This window comes from Calonectris borealis, chromosome 6, assembly GCF_964195595.1.
Source record: "Calonectris borealis chromosome 6, bCalBor7.hap1.2, whole genome shotgun sequence".
NCBI classification, from domain to species: domain Eukaryota; kingdom Metazoa; phylum Chordata; class Aves; order Procellariiformes; family Procellariidae; genus Calonectris; species Calonectris borealis.
The window spans coordinates 23,144,552-23,163,474 of record NC_134317.1 but is presented as its reverse complement, the minus strand read 5'-3'; the positions used below and the strand labels follow the sequence as shown (position 1 = coordinate 23,163,474).

Sequence of the window (18,923 nt, the reverse complement as noted above, 5' to 3'; positions counted from 1 at the left end):
TTAACCTCTAAAAATACAGCAATAATATACCTGTTACAATGACTCTGCTACTATTATCCCCTGATGTGACACTAAAGAGGAAATACAACTATTTTACTCAAAGGTGCTGTTAGAGATTGCTGTTTTGTATGTGAGAGAAGCACCAACAATAAGATTTAATACTATTATACATTTTCTTTAGCTCCTAAAAATCTACATTTTAGAAATGTTTCTATATGTCTATTTTTACCTGGCAGAAGAATCTGTAGCACATTATCCACATCATTAGTTGTTGAAGGAAAAGTTAATTCTCTTAAAGTGGAAAACATGCTGTGGCTTCGATCTAAGTTTATAACCACTTTTTAAATATATATATATATATATATGTATGTGTATATATATATAATTATATATTTATTTATTTATACTGTACATATATACTGTGCAGAGTTCTTAATTTTCTATTTTAGTACTTATTAATTTCCTGCTGACTACAATAAACAAGACCAATGTAAGAGTCAATAGTACTTCAACTTCAAGATAATACATTTTCCCTCAGTAATATGATCTACCAATACATATATGTTTCAGTAGCCTATAGGTTTTTTGTTTAAGGATGTCTTAGGAGATTGGAACTTACAGAAAGAGAATTTCCTTAAAACATGTTCTGCAGAACTGGCTTAAAAAAATAGCCAGTGCTGGAAAACAGTGAATTAGAGAAATAAATAATTCAACCACTGTACTACAGCTCCTGCCCCAATCTCTCTATTTCCTCAATGAGGAAGTCAATGTCAGACTTAGTTGCTGCTGGGTTTGAGATGACCATTCGGAAGAAGTTGACTTTATCGCCCTGAGGCTGATATCCAACCATGGTAGTACCTGACTCCATCATCAGTGCTTTGATTTTCGGTGCCACCTTTATCATTCAAAAAAAAAAAAAAAAAAGACAGACAGAGAGAGAGAAAAGAGTAAATAAAAAAATTTATCCTTTCTTTGTATGTCACAACATCTCTTAATTGGGAAAAAATAAATGGACAGATCAGAAAGGCACTAGTTTTTATAAAAAGATCTGTAAGAGAAAGAGCTTGAAAAACGAAATACGTAGGACTGGATATTTAAAGGAAAATTGACAACAATAATATCCATCTTTTCGATTAGTAGACTAATAGCATCCTAGAGTATTCACTATGTAATAATTTTATATATTAAATGTACATGTCATTTCTCTGTGCTGAAGATTTTGTCATGAAGAAATATTTTCAGTCTTTTAATGAAAACCTATTCCAGAACCACTTTTTGGAGGGTAACGGATATTTTCCATGAGATTATTATGTATTCTCAAAGTCATTTTCGAGGGGGGAGGGGGGACAGGGAACAATGATGGAAATTATTCAACAAGATCTATGTCATAAAGAATATTTTCCGTTAGCATAAGCCATGGAAACCTTCCAGTAGTTTTGCAGTACTGTGCATTTACTGCAATCTCACTTCCTCACTTTAATTTACAAGGAATAATGTTCTGACAATCTTAATATCTGATATTGACTGAGCACAGTTTTGCCATTTCTTTCTCCTGCTTTACTCTCTGCCAGCCAAGGTCAGATGTCTGCTTTTTTATTGTTTTGTGGGATGCTTTATAACGTCCTCTAACATTTAACAGGGTCGAGTCAAACATTTCATCCTTCTTCCCCGTCTTATCTATCTTCCTCTTCTCTCTTTTTAGGCAATTTCTTTACCTAACATGTCACTGGATTGACCCAGGAATTTCTATTCTCTTCGGTTCTCTTTCCCCAGTGTGATGCAGACATAAAACCCTCTACAAAACCTCCCAAGTTTGCCCATTCTTCTTCCTTCCCAAACATAAAATATTGCAATTAATTTTGACAACTATAAAATCATTCTTCTGTCTCCTGAATGTTTTCCATTCCACTTCTGTCTGTCTAAAATGCTACTACAAAATTAATGTATTTCACTTCTCTCAAGTCCTAAGTAACACGGTACTTTTCCTGGTGGTGCCTCTAGAATGCCTTCACTTCCCTCTATCATTTCTTCAAATAAATTTATCCCAAAGTCCTCTGAAGAATATTCATTTTCACTGAAACGCATTAATGCATGGCTAACCAAGCACATTTAAAATCAAAATAAAGACCTGGGAAGGACTTACAGGTTTCCATGTCCTTTACCTGTCCCAGCATTTTCAAATAATTAGCCTTCCATTTCTCTTGCTGTCCTATTCAAACAGGACTGGAAAGTCTTTGTGCCTAGCTACTTTTTAAAGATTCATAACACTTTTGGGAGCACAGAAGTGATACAAAACAAAGAATAATTGAGTATGTTCTGTATCTGGTTCTATAGGGGAAACGTGACTTCAGCCTCAGTATAACTAGGAGACAAAGGTGAACAAATATCAAGGTCATAACAAGCAATTGGAGAACTGACATCCCAGAATTTGGAACATGTGTCAACACACAGATATATTATTTTTAATAAACAGAATACTTTGGGTTGAAAGAGTAGACTATATTTTTGCATTTAACAAAAACCACATACCCTGTGCAACTTTTCTCTTCTCTCATCACAGTCTGGCATGCCCCTGAGACTTGGTGGAATATACCAAAAACATACATTTGTATGCTCTGGCTGCAAAAAGAACCAAACACATACATCAATAAACAAAATAATACAGATCAATCACACACTGAAGGCTAGTCAGCAGCACATTTTAGCACAGACATGGAAGACAAAATATAGTATCCTAGTTCTGCATGTTAAAACAAAATAAATGGATTGCAGTACTGCTGGTTGCACCTGCTGTCTTAGATTCCATATACATTGTCCCATTTACAATGCTTTAGGGTGCTAAATGAAGGGCAAATGCTTTTCACCTTCATGCAGTTTTATGAGGAACTGTTTTCCAGGATCGCGGCAAAGGCAACCCAATTTTCCTTTTCTTAGTAAATGGAGAGACGAAGTATATTTGTTATTCTATCAACCAAGAGCTTACGCAGTGGCACTAGCAACAGAAGATACAGAAAAAATAGCAAATTCTCAGTTATGTATGTTAATGTGGAATCTCAGCATGAGTAGATTGTATTAAGGTAGTTTTCATGCCCTAAACTGAGAAGTCCTTTACAGAAGGGAAGGAGAGGAGATAAATCTGACATTTATGATAAAAACCACATGCATTTGGCCAAAAAACTGCCCAGATGCCAATAACCATGTAGTTCCTTAGAAAATAAGAGCAGTTTTGCACAGCTGGCTTGAAGAACTGTGAGAAGCGTGAAGACTGTTTTTGGAACTCCATACAGATTTGGCTCCTACACACAGGTTAAATGAAAGAAAACTTACCTCCCCTTCAAAAACCATCTCAAATTCTTCTCTGTTTTTGATTTTAGTGTAGAGATATTCTGCCAGCTCCAGGCATTTGTTGATCTGATTTTCAAATCCTACTGTGCCCTGTTTTAAAAAGAAAGTAAGTATTAATTATATGGTCATTTTTCCACCTCCAATGCCATCATCTTTTCAGATAGGCTTCGCTCTTAAATGTTTTCAGTCAGAAAACATTTAGCAGTGCTATTTCTTTTTATTTCTTCTATTTAAAAGTAAAGTTAATCAACACTACAGAAGTGGCTAAATGTGGCCTAACTGTAATCACTATTTGGTTTTGGTCTCATTTTAAGAGAATTTATTATGATAATAACAAGGGCTTTTGATATTTTTATTAGATTATTTTTAGCTCTTTTTTTTTTTTTTTCCAGTTTCCAAAAATATTATGACTATTAAGTCTTGGCTTCCCAGCTCTTGCTGAAAGACTGGGAACATGGAATGGGAACTCAGTTGAAAGGGTAAGAGTTGGGAAGTAATTTATTTCCTCTGAACACTTTGCTAGAAATTTGCATTTTAAAAAGTCAGCAAACAAAAGCCTGCAATATGTTTGCTAAAAGTAATTTGCCTACCTACTGATCTTTTGTCATATCTGATTTGTTTTGAAAGATCATAATCCCAGAAAAAGTAGATGAATGTTGAAAATAAATCAAATTGAACAAGAGTTGTGTTTTTTTTTTTTAAAGTACACTTCTGAACATGAATAAAGACGTAAGAAAGACAAGTACACTCTTAAATTATTGCATATTTGGGGTAAGTTCTTTGTACTGAATAAAATGACTGAAAGTAAAATCACAAGAATACTTCTGGACCTAGGCTGTATATTTCTACTGTAAGGACAAGAGTATGGTCACTCACGGTGGCTAATGCTGAAGGAAAAATTTCCATAGCTCCTAATATTTTGTTTTCTTACCTTTTTAGTAATATAATTATGCAATCTGCTAGAAACACGTTCTACCCAATACCTCAGAGAACTCAGGTCCAAGAAATCTGAATCTGTCTCAAGACCAAACAGAAATCCAAAGTAACTAATTTCTGGAGAAATTTAAATTCCAGATCAACTTAGCAATTTTAATCTATATTATTTTTAAAGAACCACATCCACAGATATCCTACTTCTGAATTTTAAATATGACCCACATCCATTATGGTTTCCACTGTAATTTTTTTCTTTATTGTGAAGTGCTCTACTTCTTTAGTGAAGCCAGTCTAACAGGTGAATATAAGAGCAGAGATAGAATCAGCATGCTAGTTTTAACAAAATGTGTTTGGCTGGTATTTAGAAAATGTTCAGTCCGTGCTTTGATAGTGTCTGTAATCAGCACTTGGTAATTAGAACCATAAACAACACGCTTCAAAGCTGCTAGTCACAGTCCCATTCTAATGTATCATAAGCAGTTTCACATTACTGGTTTACAGTACCAAAATGGTTTATTTTGGAGGAAGAACTGAGTCTGAACGGAAATGTACTTAGCCTGGTAATCAAACCTATGCTAAAAGTAATTACTAAAGTAATTGGTAAGTATTTTGTGTTGAAGTGTTGTGTTTCTGTTTCTGAAGTACTTTTTAAAATAAACAATAACTCTACAGTCTGTTTTAAAGTAACTGTATATCTAAAGTTCTGTTACTTTCTTCCCTCAGTCTTCAATATTGAGGAAATCTGCATGAAAACATCTTTTAGCATCACAGGTTATTTACTATTGCTGTCTAACTCTCACCCAAAGTGAAAACTGTTTTATGATTGTACATTTTGCCATTAAATTTAATCTCAGTTTTATAAAATATTAGACTGTGGACAGGTTACCCAACTGAATTCTCATTTTGTCAGCAGAAGAGCAAGAAGAATAGTAATAAGATGACTGCAGATAAAGAAATAAAAATGAAATGTGTTTTCTTGACTACATGGACTCTCATTTCGTAAACATGTAACCCTGTATGTAAGCCTGTGCTTAAATTCAGCCATCCAGGCATACCACAGTAGTACCAAGGAATCAACTGTTAAACCATTAGTCAGGCAAAGCTTCTTAAGAAAAAGACTGTGTTTTCAAAGTTGCTTATAAAATCCATGCATAGAAACATGATGTTCAAAAGGACCTTTGTAAGTCGTCAAGTCTACTCTGCTGCCACTACAAGCAATCTGTAATAAAATACATATGTAAGTGTATAGAATCACAACAAAAGACCATTTCGGTGTCCTGCCCTCACCGGTTTTACTGCGGAACTCATATAGTGACTTAAACCTTTCTTCTAATTTCCAGCTGAATTTATTGGTGGCTAACATTATTCTACAATTTAAATGGCTTTTTTCTGACTTAATACTCAGATATCTGTGTCTTTAGAGATTGTAATTACACAAACATTTATGTTAAAAAAAGCGTTTCATTACATTAGACTTATAAATTAAATAAATACATTTCTGATTTTCCAGCTGAACTTTTATTATTTACCTTTGCCTTCCACATCAACCAGAATTTGAAAATGTCCACATGTCGACCACACTGTATTGCCTTATCTCCAGTGTCATAGGATACATCATACTGTTTGTCTTGCTGGAAAAGATAGCCTGCACACATTTGATTGCAGCCTTGAAGTATACCCTGTAATGAAAAACATGTACTTACATGACTTATATGGCATATGTGCACATGAAACTGTATGCATTAATAATATATTAAAAATGTATTTCAAATATATACAGAAGAATTGTTCTTTAATGGGCCAAATTATAAAATACTGACCTTGTTTTGTAAACCTGAGCCACAAAAATAATTTCATAACCTAAGGTGGTTCTCTTAGAAGTCCCTGAGTAGTCATATGGTTTTACACACCCACACACCCACACCTGAAAAAACATTCTCAGATTAATTTGGATTTTTAGTTTTTGATACTAACTTTGTCCACTTCACTTTGTAAGGCTATGTTCTTAAGACTTAAATTTTTGATGCGTTAAACTACATGCTAGAATAAAACTGAGGTCTCTCAGTGCAGCAGATAGCTACAGAAAACAAAGAAAAAAAAAAGTAATTGAAGGCTTCAACTTTATATATTGTCCACCTTTATGACACTTAACATTAGTGATAAATATATTTAAAATGACCTAAACCAGATGTTTTTTTCTTACAAATAAATATGGTCCACAGACCAATAGAAACCTATAGATTACTGGCAAACATCTCTGAAGGAAACACAGAGGAGCAAATTCCTGTATGTTACACAGAAGTCTTACACATGTGACATTTCTAAAATGGTTTGCATCTCCTTTAGAGTTTATTAGTGGTTCTTTGAAGATGCTTGAAGACACTGGTGTATCTGATAAATAAAAAAACACCTATCAAAGTTCTCATATAGAGAATAAAAAATTTTGCCAAAACCCTACAATAGTTAGCATAATAAGCATGCATGCCACTAAATAATGGCTAGTGCTTCCCTCCAACAGATTCCCTCCAAAGTATTTTATAAAGGGAAATAAATGCTGCAGTCTTCAGTTTACAGATGGGTCACCTGGAAGAGCAATGGCAGACCTAGGGCTGGAACCCACAACTCCTTTATCCCAGTTCTATGCACAGGGACCACTTCTTCAACTAACCTCTTCTAGTAGCAATTGACATGCCAGAAATTAGTAGACAACAGAATTAGACCTATCCACGGATGACATGACTATTTTTTTATCATCTGAGGAAAATACAAATTGCTTAAAAGAATTAAGACACTGGTCTTGCTTTTATTGATGACAACAATCTAGAAGAAAGCCCTAAAAATACATATGGAGTCATAATAAAAGCAGCATGCTTTCTTTTCAACAGAATTAAGAAACTTTTAAACCACTGCATAAGATAAAAATATTGCTTTTTATTTAAGCAGTTTAGACTGTCACCAGTTACTAATACCAAGGGTCTATGTTCAGTATATCATAGAAACAATGGGGCAGGTGCTCAAATGAAGCATATTAGCATGGCTCTAGTGTTATTAGAATATGCAAGGATTCAACTGCTAAAGATCTGACCCATATTATCTACAGCTTTAAGAAAAAAAAAAAAACAAACTCAAAAACAAAACAGAAAAGATAAAACAACTTCCTAAACACAATGTAAATCCACACAATTATTCCTTCCAAAAGAAGCTTTGAAATTAAATGGATTTTGCACTACCCTCTTAAAAAATAGGACTTGATATTTACTTTTTTTTTTAAAAACTGCTTAATTATTAAATATAAGGCAGACCTTTTCCCGGACAAGAATGGCAGAACATTGTAACAACACTCCCATCATCTTGTGTGGATTCCAAGTGACTGAGTTGGCTCTGCAAAAAAATTACACATTCAGATAGGTCTGGAAAACAGGAACTTAACCTGAAGCAGTCACTTTTGTTTTCTGCTTTCAGCTGGAAATGTATGGAGTTTTGACCATGATGATTTCACTATGGAGATTATTACTGTCTCGAGTGTCTTCTTTCCCAGCTATACTGTCCAGGAAAGGAATTTTTCATGCATTAACATTGCAAAGTCAGACTTCTGATTAGTTTATATTATTACTAATACCAGCTAATTGGTGTCAGACTATGCTTATTAGCTGATATAGTAACTTCATCCCCAGAAGACTCCACTTCTAGAAATAGCACTAATAAAACTAACAAAAACAGTTTGACAGGTTATATCAATTCAAAGCACTGATTGGGGGAGGGAGGTGTCAGAGAATTAAGGGAATAATATGAATTCTGGGACAATACGGTTCTTCACTGAACAGCTGCTGGAAAAGTAGAAAGCAAAGGAAAAGACACTTCTCACGCTTATCTGCTTTTCCAGTTAGAGCCACAAGAGGCCTTTTCTGTACTAGCTTATCAAGCCCATGGACTGTTAAAAGGCTATAAAACTTTACATCACAATCCTACCATTCTGTATGTAAAGCTTAAAACTTTTTACGTGTAGACACAGGTGGATGCACAAGATCACCTAATTTACTAGCCAAACAGATGAGATGTTCTGTATTTTTAACATACTATCCCAGACAGTTTAATGATGATGCTAAAATAAATGTGCCAACATTGCACATCCATTGACCTCTTCACCCTAAGTAATTAATTACCCAATGTCCCCTTGATTCACTGTGTGTTCCAGAGAAGGAAAGTGTATAATCATATTTCACAGACTGTGCATGTGTTCTCACAATGTGGTTGAAAGAAAATTCAAAGATATTTCCTCCTCTTCTCTCAGAGGACACAGGCACAACCACAGTTTCTCTGTTTTGAGCAACACAATGACTCCTTCACCTCAGTCTGAGGACCACTAATTCCGTAAAGATTCCAGATAAAATTCCAACCTCTGTCTGCGCTAGGTTAGACCATAGCACCCCTCAGCCAAAAGAACAGCGCAGCTTGTGCTGTACCTGGGGAGCTCACATCCCTCTAAAACCTCCTGCTTAGGCAGTGCAAACCAGCAGATATATAGCTCAGACTTAGGAGGCAATTATCTTTTAAAAAACTTCACTAATAGTTCAGATGGAGTAGTTACAAACAGGAATTTATATAATTTATATAACAGCTTATTTCCTTTTGAGAGCGCTATGGTTTCAGTTTAGCATGTTTATTCAACTTTAAGGGTTCCAAACAAAGACAATTTCAAATTGTTTTTGCAAGGAGCATTAGTTTTACTTTAACATGAAGACGTCGCTCTCTACCCTGCACAGCCAGCCAGCCGGAGGCTATCCCACCACAGGCAGTCCCAGCTCTGTACCGTGGCAGCATGCCAGCCCTTACACGCCCATGTCTCCGGGCAGGCCAAATCTGGCCTGAGCGTTAGCAATAGACCCCGGCTGGGGCCCGTGACAGGCAATTACGCAGTACACGTGGGCCCCGTCCCATGTTTCAAGATCCGTACAGCTGACTAGAAAAGAAATAATATCACGCTTCTTGGCCTGCTGTTTTCTGTATTTGCTTAAGAATACGGTCTTAACTAGCACCTCTGGGTTGACCTCAGGTCAAGAGAGGTGTGCCAAACTGCTGTGACCAAACCTGTGTAGCTTAAGGAAAGTATTTTACAATGCTGACCTCATATTAGACATGTTGCCATAACACAAGTGACTGGCAAATTGGATTGGGCAGAGGTTGACATTATTCTGCTACTTCAGAGTACTCCCGCCACGCCACACACTGCTGTCCCTGCAACAGAAAGTTTTCCTACTGATCCTTCTGTACATTATTCTTTATCTTGTACTTGTTCTTCACTTACTGTATAAGACACCCACCACTAGGAAAGTTTGTTTTCCCTAAGGAAGAGCACTGCTCACTGTTCTCATTTTACAGCTCTACCCAGTGCCCTCGTTCAGCATGGTTGACTCAAGAAAGCAATTTGGTGCTAATTTGAGAGTACGTGGGTACAGCTTGTTTCAAATATTTTTTGCTTGTGTGGAAGCTGATATCTGCAATGATGGCAAAGATCTTATGTTTCTGATTCTTCACCGCTTTTCTGATTTTTATTCAGACAGGCAGCCTTTTATGGTAGAGCAGTTTCAGAGGAAATCTAGAGACAAACACACCCACGAGGTTATAAACATAGCATCTTCTACAGACTACAGCCTTGTCATCGTTGGATATGGGAACAAAAGGCTACACAAGGGACGACTCCTCCACATCTGCCAAAGACTACACATGAGACTCCTCCTGAATCTGAATTATAAGGGCTGGGGGGAGGGTCACACTCTCACTCCGCTATCACTTCCAACACAAATGCTTTGCCTTTTTAAATTTGGTTCAATTAATTGTTTTATAAAGGCTGGCTTCTGGTCTCAGTGGGCGTCTTGGAAACCTGGGTTATGTGCTTGAGGGCACACAGGCACTCTTTTCTGCAGACTGCACCCTGGCATCTACAAGAACTTCCTGCTTGTTTCATGTAATCCCCCCGTGGCACCAACTCATAGGCCCCTTTACCCTGAGACGTGGTGAGTATCTGTGACTCCTGGCCTCCCTGTCATTTCCCTCAATCTTCTGTCTGGCGCCGTAGAACTGTGCCAGCTTTGTGCTATCATAGTTCTTTCCAGCCTTATAGGCACTGAAATTTGCCCCTAAAAATTGCTGCTAATTCAGTCTCGGCCACATGTTCCTCTCTTTGTTGTATACACATATATATTTATGTGTATATATACAAAAAAGCAAGACAAAAGCAAGCATATAGGTATATTATAAACTTTCATTTACAGAACACTCATTTTCAGGCAGAACCTATGCTCTTTATTTTCTGGAAATAACTGCAAACATCTTTCAGGAGAGAATCTCTACAAATTCCCACCACGTCATGGCTTCCCATCGTAGGTATTCATGCTCAAACACCTTCTCTAGGTTCCTCATTTCCCACTGCTGTTCTCAAAGCTCTACGTTTCAGAGATTGTCTAGCCCTCACACTTTGTTTTTTCCTCAAATCCTCCTTCACCCATTCCCAGACTTATGATCCCTTCAAAGCTATGCATAGAACAATCTCCCTTCCTTTTTGCCAACCAGTATCCTCCTTCAAATTTGCTGAAAACTTACCTTTCACTCAGCTGTACATCACTGTTTTCTTCTGTAGTATTGTTTCAGTCTTCAGTGAACCTTTCCTGTCTGTCTTCCTTTTGTTTAATTTAGTGTTTAAACTCCTTATTGCAGCAAATTCATCTTTTCATGAATTTGTGAAGTGTCACGTACCTTATGAAAGTACTTAAATAACAGTATTACAAATAAGTACCATGTAGTACCTTTCTATTCCATTCAGTTTATGACGATGCTTTCGGGACATTAAGAGTCCACCTCCCCAGGCAGCCTGGAAGACAGGAAAAAAAGAGAAGACATTGTTTTGGAAAAGACTAATATATTTTAATTTACTCAGGATCTAGTAATAATTTTTTTAATTCAAGACAAAACACATGTAAACAAAAATCCTCTTTTGCCTGAATAATAGCACTTCATTTGGTTACTTACATCTACATGGAGCCAGAGATTATATTTTTCACATATATCTGCAATCTCCTGTATTGGATCAAAGGCTCCATATACGGTTGTGCCTGCAGTTGCATTTACAAAAAGAGGAACGTATCCCTACAATAAAAATAAAAATATTAAATACAAAATCCAACCTCTTTCAGAAAAAAAAAAATGTGAAAATCATTTTAGAAATGTTGCTATCCCATTTTCCAGCCTAAAAATGTTTTTCTTCCCACGTGAAAGGTACATATAAAGCAACCATAGAAACTAACAAATTGTATACATGGCAGGAACAAACTCTGGTTTTATTGTACTGTAACTTCACAAAATTAACTAGTCAAAAGGTAAAGAATATTATTTTGTCTAATCTCTTTCAAGGAGATTCAAACGTTCTAGTAGAAGACTAGCAATAGTCAAGTAAAGTTGAGACTTTTACAGCAGTGTAAAGGAAAATTAATTAAATGTGATTTTATAAGTTGTGATTTGAAGGCTTGAAGTTGTTCCTTTAGTCTTTATCTACTAATAAATAGAACAAAGCAGAACAAAGCAATCCAAAACAAAAGCAATAAATGTGGAACTATCAGATCAAAGTGAGTCAATTTTGATTTAGATGAAATAAATGTGAATGCCCAAATGTAAAGAAGTTAAGAAATAAAAAAATAATAATCTTGATTGTTCTAACTGGTGTTTTTATACAAAATTAATGGATTTTTCATTGCATTGGTTCAAGAAATAACAATGAATGCCTCAATGCTATATTTATAATGCTATATTTACTATACCTGCAGCCTCACACTTGAAATCTATGGGAATTTTTAGGACTTCAATAGATTTTTTGATGGTTTTGGCTAAACTTTAAAGTTTGCATAAAAGTAAGTTTAGTTTCAAGTTTTCATACTTTTTTCCATATATTTCCAAACAGAACATTCTTTTTTAAAGTCATAAAATACAGATGTGGTTCAAGAGTTGAAAATATTTTGTTTTTAAACAGTAAATGGAAACCTTAGCAAGACATATAGATAATTCCCTAAACAATACATGAATGTATAATTAAGCAGATGAAAATATTATTATAACATTTGTGTCATTATAATGTTCTCTTTTAATGTTAACCCTCAGCCTTCAAAAGAAGAGGTAATTTTACTAAGCCAAGCATTTAAGCACTAATTTTTAAAAACACAAACCTTTTGTTTTGCTTCCAAAATTTTTGCCTCCAAATCAGCTGGTATTATTTTGCCTCTGTAATTATTGTAGAAACAGAAAGACAAAGAAAATTAAAGATTGCATACAGAAATACTAGCTACAGTTGAAATAATTTAATAGGATTTTCTCAACAGGCCATTAGCAACTTGACACACTGTATTGAACCAGCCCTTAAGCACAATACAACAAATTTAACAGATGAACACATTTAATTTATCAAAACCTTAGCGTTCATACTACCTTTCATTGCATTTTATCAAAATCACATTGTCTGTTCCAAATCCAAGTGCAGCTCCAGCTTTCTTTATTGAGTAGTGACTCTGCAGCAAAACATATGCACATTTAATGCAGTGGTTGCTTAATGATGAAGCATCTTCACAACATACATCAATAAATTAAGACTTAGCAGCGTATTAAGCTCACATGTTCTGAGGTGAAGAGAACCAGTTTAGGGACTGCAGCCATGCCTTTGGTTTTGACCTCAGGGAAATACTTGTAGCGTGCAGCCATTATGCTGTACATGTTCGAGATCGCTCCTCCTGTGAATGAATAAATGAACAAATCATAAAATAGTGATATTGAGAAAAAATGCATATTAGACTAAAGACATACAAGTCTCATTTGCATTATGCAGTGGAAGTGGCAGTGAACTATGAAAAAATAAATCTCTGAAATGCGTGGTCATCTGTCTAAACAGCACAGGGACAGACCCTCTAGAAAGTCATACTGATAGTTAGAATTTCCTATCCATCATCTCTTTCAATTGCTAACATTTTGTAACACATTCCTAAAAAGTTCAGCTTTCATCGTGCTGCTTTTGCATAACTTCTTGTTAGCAAGAATAACAGGGACTTATCAAATTGTCAGAGACTGAAGAAATGTTGCGTACTGGGTGGATTTATCCCATCTCACTGTAGATATGAAAGTAGGTCCCTAAAAGGTAGATTTCCACAGCTTAGCTAGTTATTCTAAGCTTCCTTATAGTCAGTTAAGGGAAACAAGGCACTTTGCAGGCTATGATTCAACTAATCTATTTTGACACTTACTTTTGAAAAATGTGAATTGAGGGAAAGCACGTATTTCTCTTCGTTTACTGCTAAAAATAGCCCAGGACAGTTAGCTCAGTTCTACAATGCAAACCTCAAGATTTAGTAATTTGAATCTCATCCATAAAGTCTAGGATAAATTATTCCTCTAATATTTCTTCATCAACAAGAACACTGAGAAAGATCTGTATTTTTCTAGCAGATGGGACTGGAGACCAAGCAAGTGTGCATTCCTGGATTTTATGCGGGCTGTTCCAAAAGAAGGTGGAACTGTCCTTCATCCTCTGAAACAGGATGGTGTGTTCCCTACCCCAAACACGGAAATCTGGAATTCTGCTGGGCGCACACATGGACCCGGGACTTCCACATGGTTTACCAGTTTTTCTGTCACTGCTGACTGTTTTTATATCACCTTCATGGGAAGATATTTTGTCTTGGTCTTCAGAATCATACTTGTGAATCCAGTCAGATTGTGTCCCAGAAAGTGACAGGCAGTCACAGTCTTTTTCTGACTGTGAGCCCAAATCCTCACTGACCATCAAAGAAGTCAGTACATGATTCTCTAGAGCTATTGGTCAGCAGGAGTTGTTGTTGCTCAGCACCTCCAGAAATGAAGCGCAAAAAAAGCGTGCCTAACTATGTACCGGAGCTCGTAGTCAAGTTTTAAAATGTTGGCCAGCAATGACACATAACCATACTCAAAGATTCCACCCCCCAACTTTTTTGTGGGATGCTTAAACAAAGCATGTACTTCAGGGGGGAAATTCCTACTTCTAAATATCTGGTGCATTGTTTTGTGTTGCAGATATTGTGGGCATTCAGCTTATGTTTATTTTAACTTCTGAAGTTTTAGTCAAACCACCAAAACAGAATGGAAAAACTCACCAGGTGAGAATATTCCATCGCCATCTTTATTTGACCATCCAATAATCTCTCTCATCTTTCGAAGCGTTATTTGTTCCATGAGGACAAAAACAGGGGCAATTTCATAGGTAAACCTGCATGGATAAAGCAAACAAAACCAAACAAACAAGATCAAATACAGATTCTAAAAACACACAACAAATTCCCAGTCTGATTCTTTGTGAAAATTCTTAAGATTCCAAAAACTTTTCCTATAAATTGAGGTTCTGATATTGCAACCTTTACCCAAGCAAAAATCTTCTGGAAGACAATGCTGGAAATATTGGTCAATAGAAACTGCAGTATTAGCTCTTTTGCAACTTTCTGTATAACCAACATAAGACCTAATGCTCACCATCATAGTGCTGCTGACTGCTGTACAAGATTGTACTGTAAAACATTTGTTTCCCAAAGTGCCAATTTCACACTTGTGGAATAACATATTGCCAAATCCTTATGAAAACAGTGAACTTCACTGAGCTAAACACAACCATAATTAGAAGTATTGAGCCAGGGCTTCAAAGTCTAAATAAATTAATTATGTGGATTTATTCTGTTGATGATCTCCAAGGACAACTTATTTCTGCAATACCATGCGATCAATAACTGTCAAGAGTAATTATAAATGATGGTTTTCTAATTACCAATTACAAAAAACAAGTCAGCAGTAACTACTGTATCCACTTCATGAGGGAAAAAAACATTGCATAGTCTGATATGCCCTGATGTCACAGACAAATATGTGGATGGAAAGTGACAGCCATACAACCATTTTTGGTGCTCAAGGTATATGGATGTTCACATGCCACTGCTGTAAACAAACTCTGCTTGCTGTGTATGCCAAAAAAAAAAAAAAAAAAAGAAAAAAAAGGTAAAAAACAAGGGGAAAAAAGGAAGCAGAAAGAAACTAAACAATCAACAACCAAAGGAATCTATGAGAATATGACACTCCGACACTTTGGATCTGACTGATGTCTTCCACTTGAATAATTTTGCCGAAATGTATGTGTTGACTGTCTAATACTAAAATGACATTTTGAGAATAGATACAGCAAACTTTAAGGAGACATGGTATGAAGAAGGGAATGTGTGCCTGAAAAGTTTGTCTTTTATTTACAGCTACAGTTAGTTTCACAATCCTTATGTGTCCTTAGTCCATCAGAGAAACACCACCACTATTTTGAAAACTTTCCTTTAAGATTAAACAGCATTTGTAATTTAATTGTTGTAATTGCTATTTTCAGAAGCCAAAATACTGCTTATTTTGCTTTTATTATCATTAGAACTGTCAGAGACAGACAGTTGAACGCTGATCTGAAGTTTGGGTGCTGCCAATATTTACAGAGACACAAAATTAATAAACCAGTTGGTGTCTGCTAACAGTGGAGTTTTGTTTTGGTTTTAAGCACTACAAGTCTAGGATATATTCCAATCTTTATTTAGGCAGAATGACCAACTGAAGTCAACAGGAACTCACTGTAGCCTAATACAAGATATTTTTAAGTCAATGTGATTTTTTACATCAGTTTAAACGCATTTTGAATTTTGTTCTGAGACCTTTTACACTGATCCCTACATACTTCCTGGAAGTCTTAGAGGCTTGTACAAAAAAATATATAGTGTTAAGCAAGTTTTTTGTATATAAAATATGAAGTGTTCACAATGGAAATTGAATATACTTAAACCCAAGTAAAACAGCGTTTATTTATTTTATTATGTAATTATTTTCTGAGTCTCCAAAGACTGACAAAGAATAAAAGAAGACTGCAGATGATTATAAATGATAAGGCCAATGGAGCTATATTAGATGATGGCTATGATTTAAAAATCACATCTTGCTAAAGTTCACTTATTTGTTTTACACTTGAATGATTTTGAAAAATTCAGTTAAACACAGAAAATGTGTTTGGCTTGGAAGGAACTACCCAACTTTAAAACCAATCTCCTGACAAAAAATGCTGATTAGATTTTTCATACAGTTACAACCTTTACAGGTATTTCTATGAATTAACTAAAACAGTCGTGAGTCTCAGCTTTTTACTAAACAGAATAAATGAATGCGGTTTTTTTGCCAGCACAATTAAGTGCTGGCTTAATTCTGCTCTCACCCAAAGGCCAAATCATTCTAACTACCTGTTCTCCTGTTTGCCAGTATGTGAAAAGCATTCTGAGAATAAACATAAAGCATTTTACATCATTTTTCTATGTTACATTTTCATAAGCGAAATTGCATAATACTGAAAATACCAATATAATTCTCTCATCTCGGCCAACAGTGGGCATAGAGAGAATTTCCAGATAATATTACTGCTTTCTAATCTCAGCTGGCTGCTGCATGGTGAGTGAACGCCCTGCACTACAGATCCCTAGAGCTGAATGAATAATGGCAACTTCTGAAGTTTCCACCCCGAAGGTCTTATGATTAGTGATTGAGCTATGAATAGCACATTGATACATTATTTCCAAGTCAATGTGGGAAGCTTATTATGTCTAATTTATTATCTTCACAGTGACATTTAAGTAACATTTCCTAATGACAATTCAAAATTTTAAGAGTGTACAGATGTTTTGATTACTCAAAACTCATTTGCGAAAGAAAACACATATTTTTTAATTGTTCACAAATATTTTAAGTATTGTTTATAGGTGGAAAAGAAAAAATGGCAAATGGAAAACATTCCCTACCATAATCCAGCGTTAGTCACTTGTGCGTTACATGCTTGTGTAGCTGAAATAGGTTAGAACAGTTTCTAGGTAAAGGTCAGAACCTGCTCTTCTGTGCTGGAACACTGCTCAAAACAAATAATGTTCCCCAGAGCTTACAGAGATGATTTGGCTATTTTTAATAACCTTCTCTGTCAGTTCTTTGAATCCTATTTTACAAACATCTTTAACCTTACTTGCAATTACTGTGTTATTTGAAAGCATATCATGTTGACCTTGGTTTGCTGAAAAAAGAGAGAGCAATGTATTATTTTGCATTTGCTAAACCTCATACAAGCAAATAGATTCTCAATTTTCATGCTTGCAGAGAAGTATTTTCAAGATATATTCTCGTTTAAAGTATAAATGGATCAGAAACTAGCTTTACAAATCTAGCTATTTAATAATTTACTTCTAAAACCAAACAAAGGCAAAAGCAACCTCATTTAAAAAAAAAACAAAGTTACTTTTTCAGAACTGAGTGAGTTTGATATTCTTAATAACGATGGCAATATTTCATAATACTATCACAGACTGCCACAGAGCTGAGTTCTATTATGTCCTACCGGATTTGTGCAATTTCACTGATAACAAAAGGATAACTAAGCTAGGATAACTAAGTTAGTCAAAGGAAAAGGGGCTTGCAAAAAGTGACACTCTCTGAAGTATGTTTTTGTCAGAGGAACAATATTTAAGCAAACTTTTCTTTTAGAAATGTAATCAGATTTGTTTTCACTTTTAATTGTGGTGGGAAAAAAAGGCACTTGGCAATACTTGTTTTACAATTAAAATATATGTTTTCTGGGTTTTCTTCCCAATCAGCTTTTAAATCTGAATATCTCATACCAATTTTTAGCAGACAGAGAATTAACTGAGAAGACAATTATTACAAAGAGCAGGCTGGTTTTGGCTGGAGCACCTTAGGTATTTTTCTTTATTGCTAATGTCACAAAACAGGCACAGCTCGTAATCTACATAGAGCTACTAGTAATCAGCTATACTTAATGAACCATTTACTCATGGATAGGCCAGTGAAAATATTGCTCATTTTCCAATCTGCAGATACATTTCCTGTGTTTTGCCAATTAGCAACAAACTACCCAAAACAGAGGTAGCTTTAGCGTTAAAACACATCCAATACAGGACTAAAACAGAAAGCAGTCTGTTACCTGCCAAGAATTTGGACTCCCATCACATTTTTGAGCATCTACAAATCAATATCTAAATAAAAACTGGCTAGAAGGTTTTTTTAGTTTGGTGGTGTTTTTTTTTCATTAATTACACTCTTTATTGCAAAAATTCAGCATAATAAATACCTTACATTTACATCTAGCTCTCATTAATTTTGAGGTCAAGATAAATTAGGAAATGTTTCCTCATTGATAAGTTCTAGGTGTAAAAGTTTACTTTTTTTGTACGTCCATTTATTTATTTACACACAACTTCAATAAATCTTAGACTAATTCCTTCATTAGCATCAAATTAATTTTCAATGTTACATTTTCAATCATTTTGAAGACACCCAGAAGTCACTTCATTACCAGCACATGAACAGGACAAGATGGTACCCCAAGCCTGCTACCTCTGAAGTCAACAGGAGAAAAGACAATGAAGTTTTACATATTTTGTATTCTAGTGTTAATATATGAATAGCTGCAGAATTACTCAGTCTAGAGGCAAAGCTTAAAAAAAATCGGGAAAAGATAAAGAAGATTGGTCCAAGAGAAGAAAAATAATTTCATATTATCTTAGAATCAG

At 35.3% G+C, this 18,923-nt stretch overlaps 1 protein-coding gene across 1 annotated transcript in view; it reads right to left on the bottom strand.

Moving 5' to 3' along the window:
- Positions 1–447: 447 nt before the first annotated feature.
- The window catches only part of GAD1 (glutamate decarboxylase 1), a 31,694-nt gene continuing 13,218 nt past the window's right edge, over positions 448–18,923 (bottom strand). The window contains exons 7-17 of the mRNA XM_075153188.1: positions 14,445–14,557; positions 12,937–13,052; positions 12,754–12,833; positions 12,495–12,549; positions 11,308–11,424; positions 11,085–11,149; positions 7,584–7,662; positions 5,811–5,960; positions 3,328–3,435; positions 2,530–2,619; positions 448–895 (exon numbers count right to left, since the gene is read on the bottom strand). Coding sequence (XP_075009289.1) covers positions 722–895; positions 2,530–2,619; positions 3,328–3,435; positions 5,811–5,960; positions 7,584–7,662; positions 11,085–11,149; positions 11,308–11,424; positions 12,495–12,549; positions 12,754–12,833; positions 12,937–13,052; positions 14,445–14,557 — 1,147 coding nt within the window. The 3' untranslated portion in view covers positions 448–721. The remainder of the gene's footprint in view (positions 896–2,529; positions 2,620–3,327; positions 3,436–5,810; positions 5,961–7,583; positions 7,663–11,084; positions 11,150–11,307; positions 11,425–12,494; positions 12,550–12,753; positions 12,834–12,936; positions 13,053–14,444; positions 14,558–18,923) is intronic.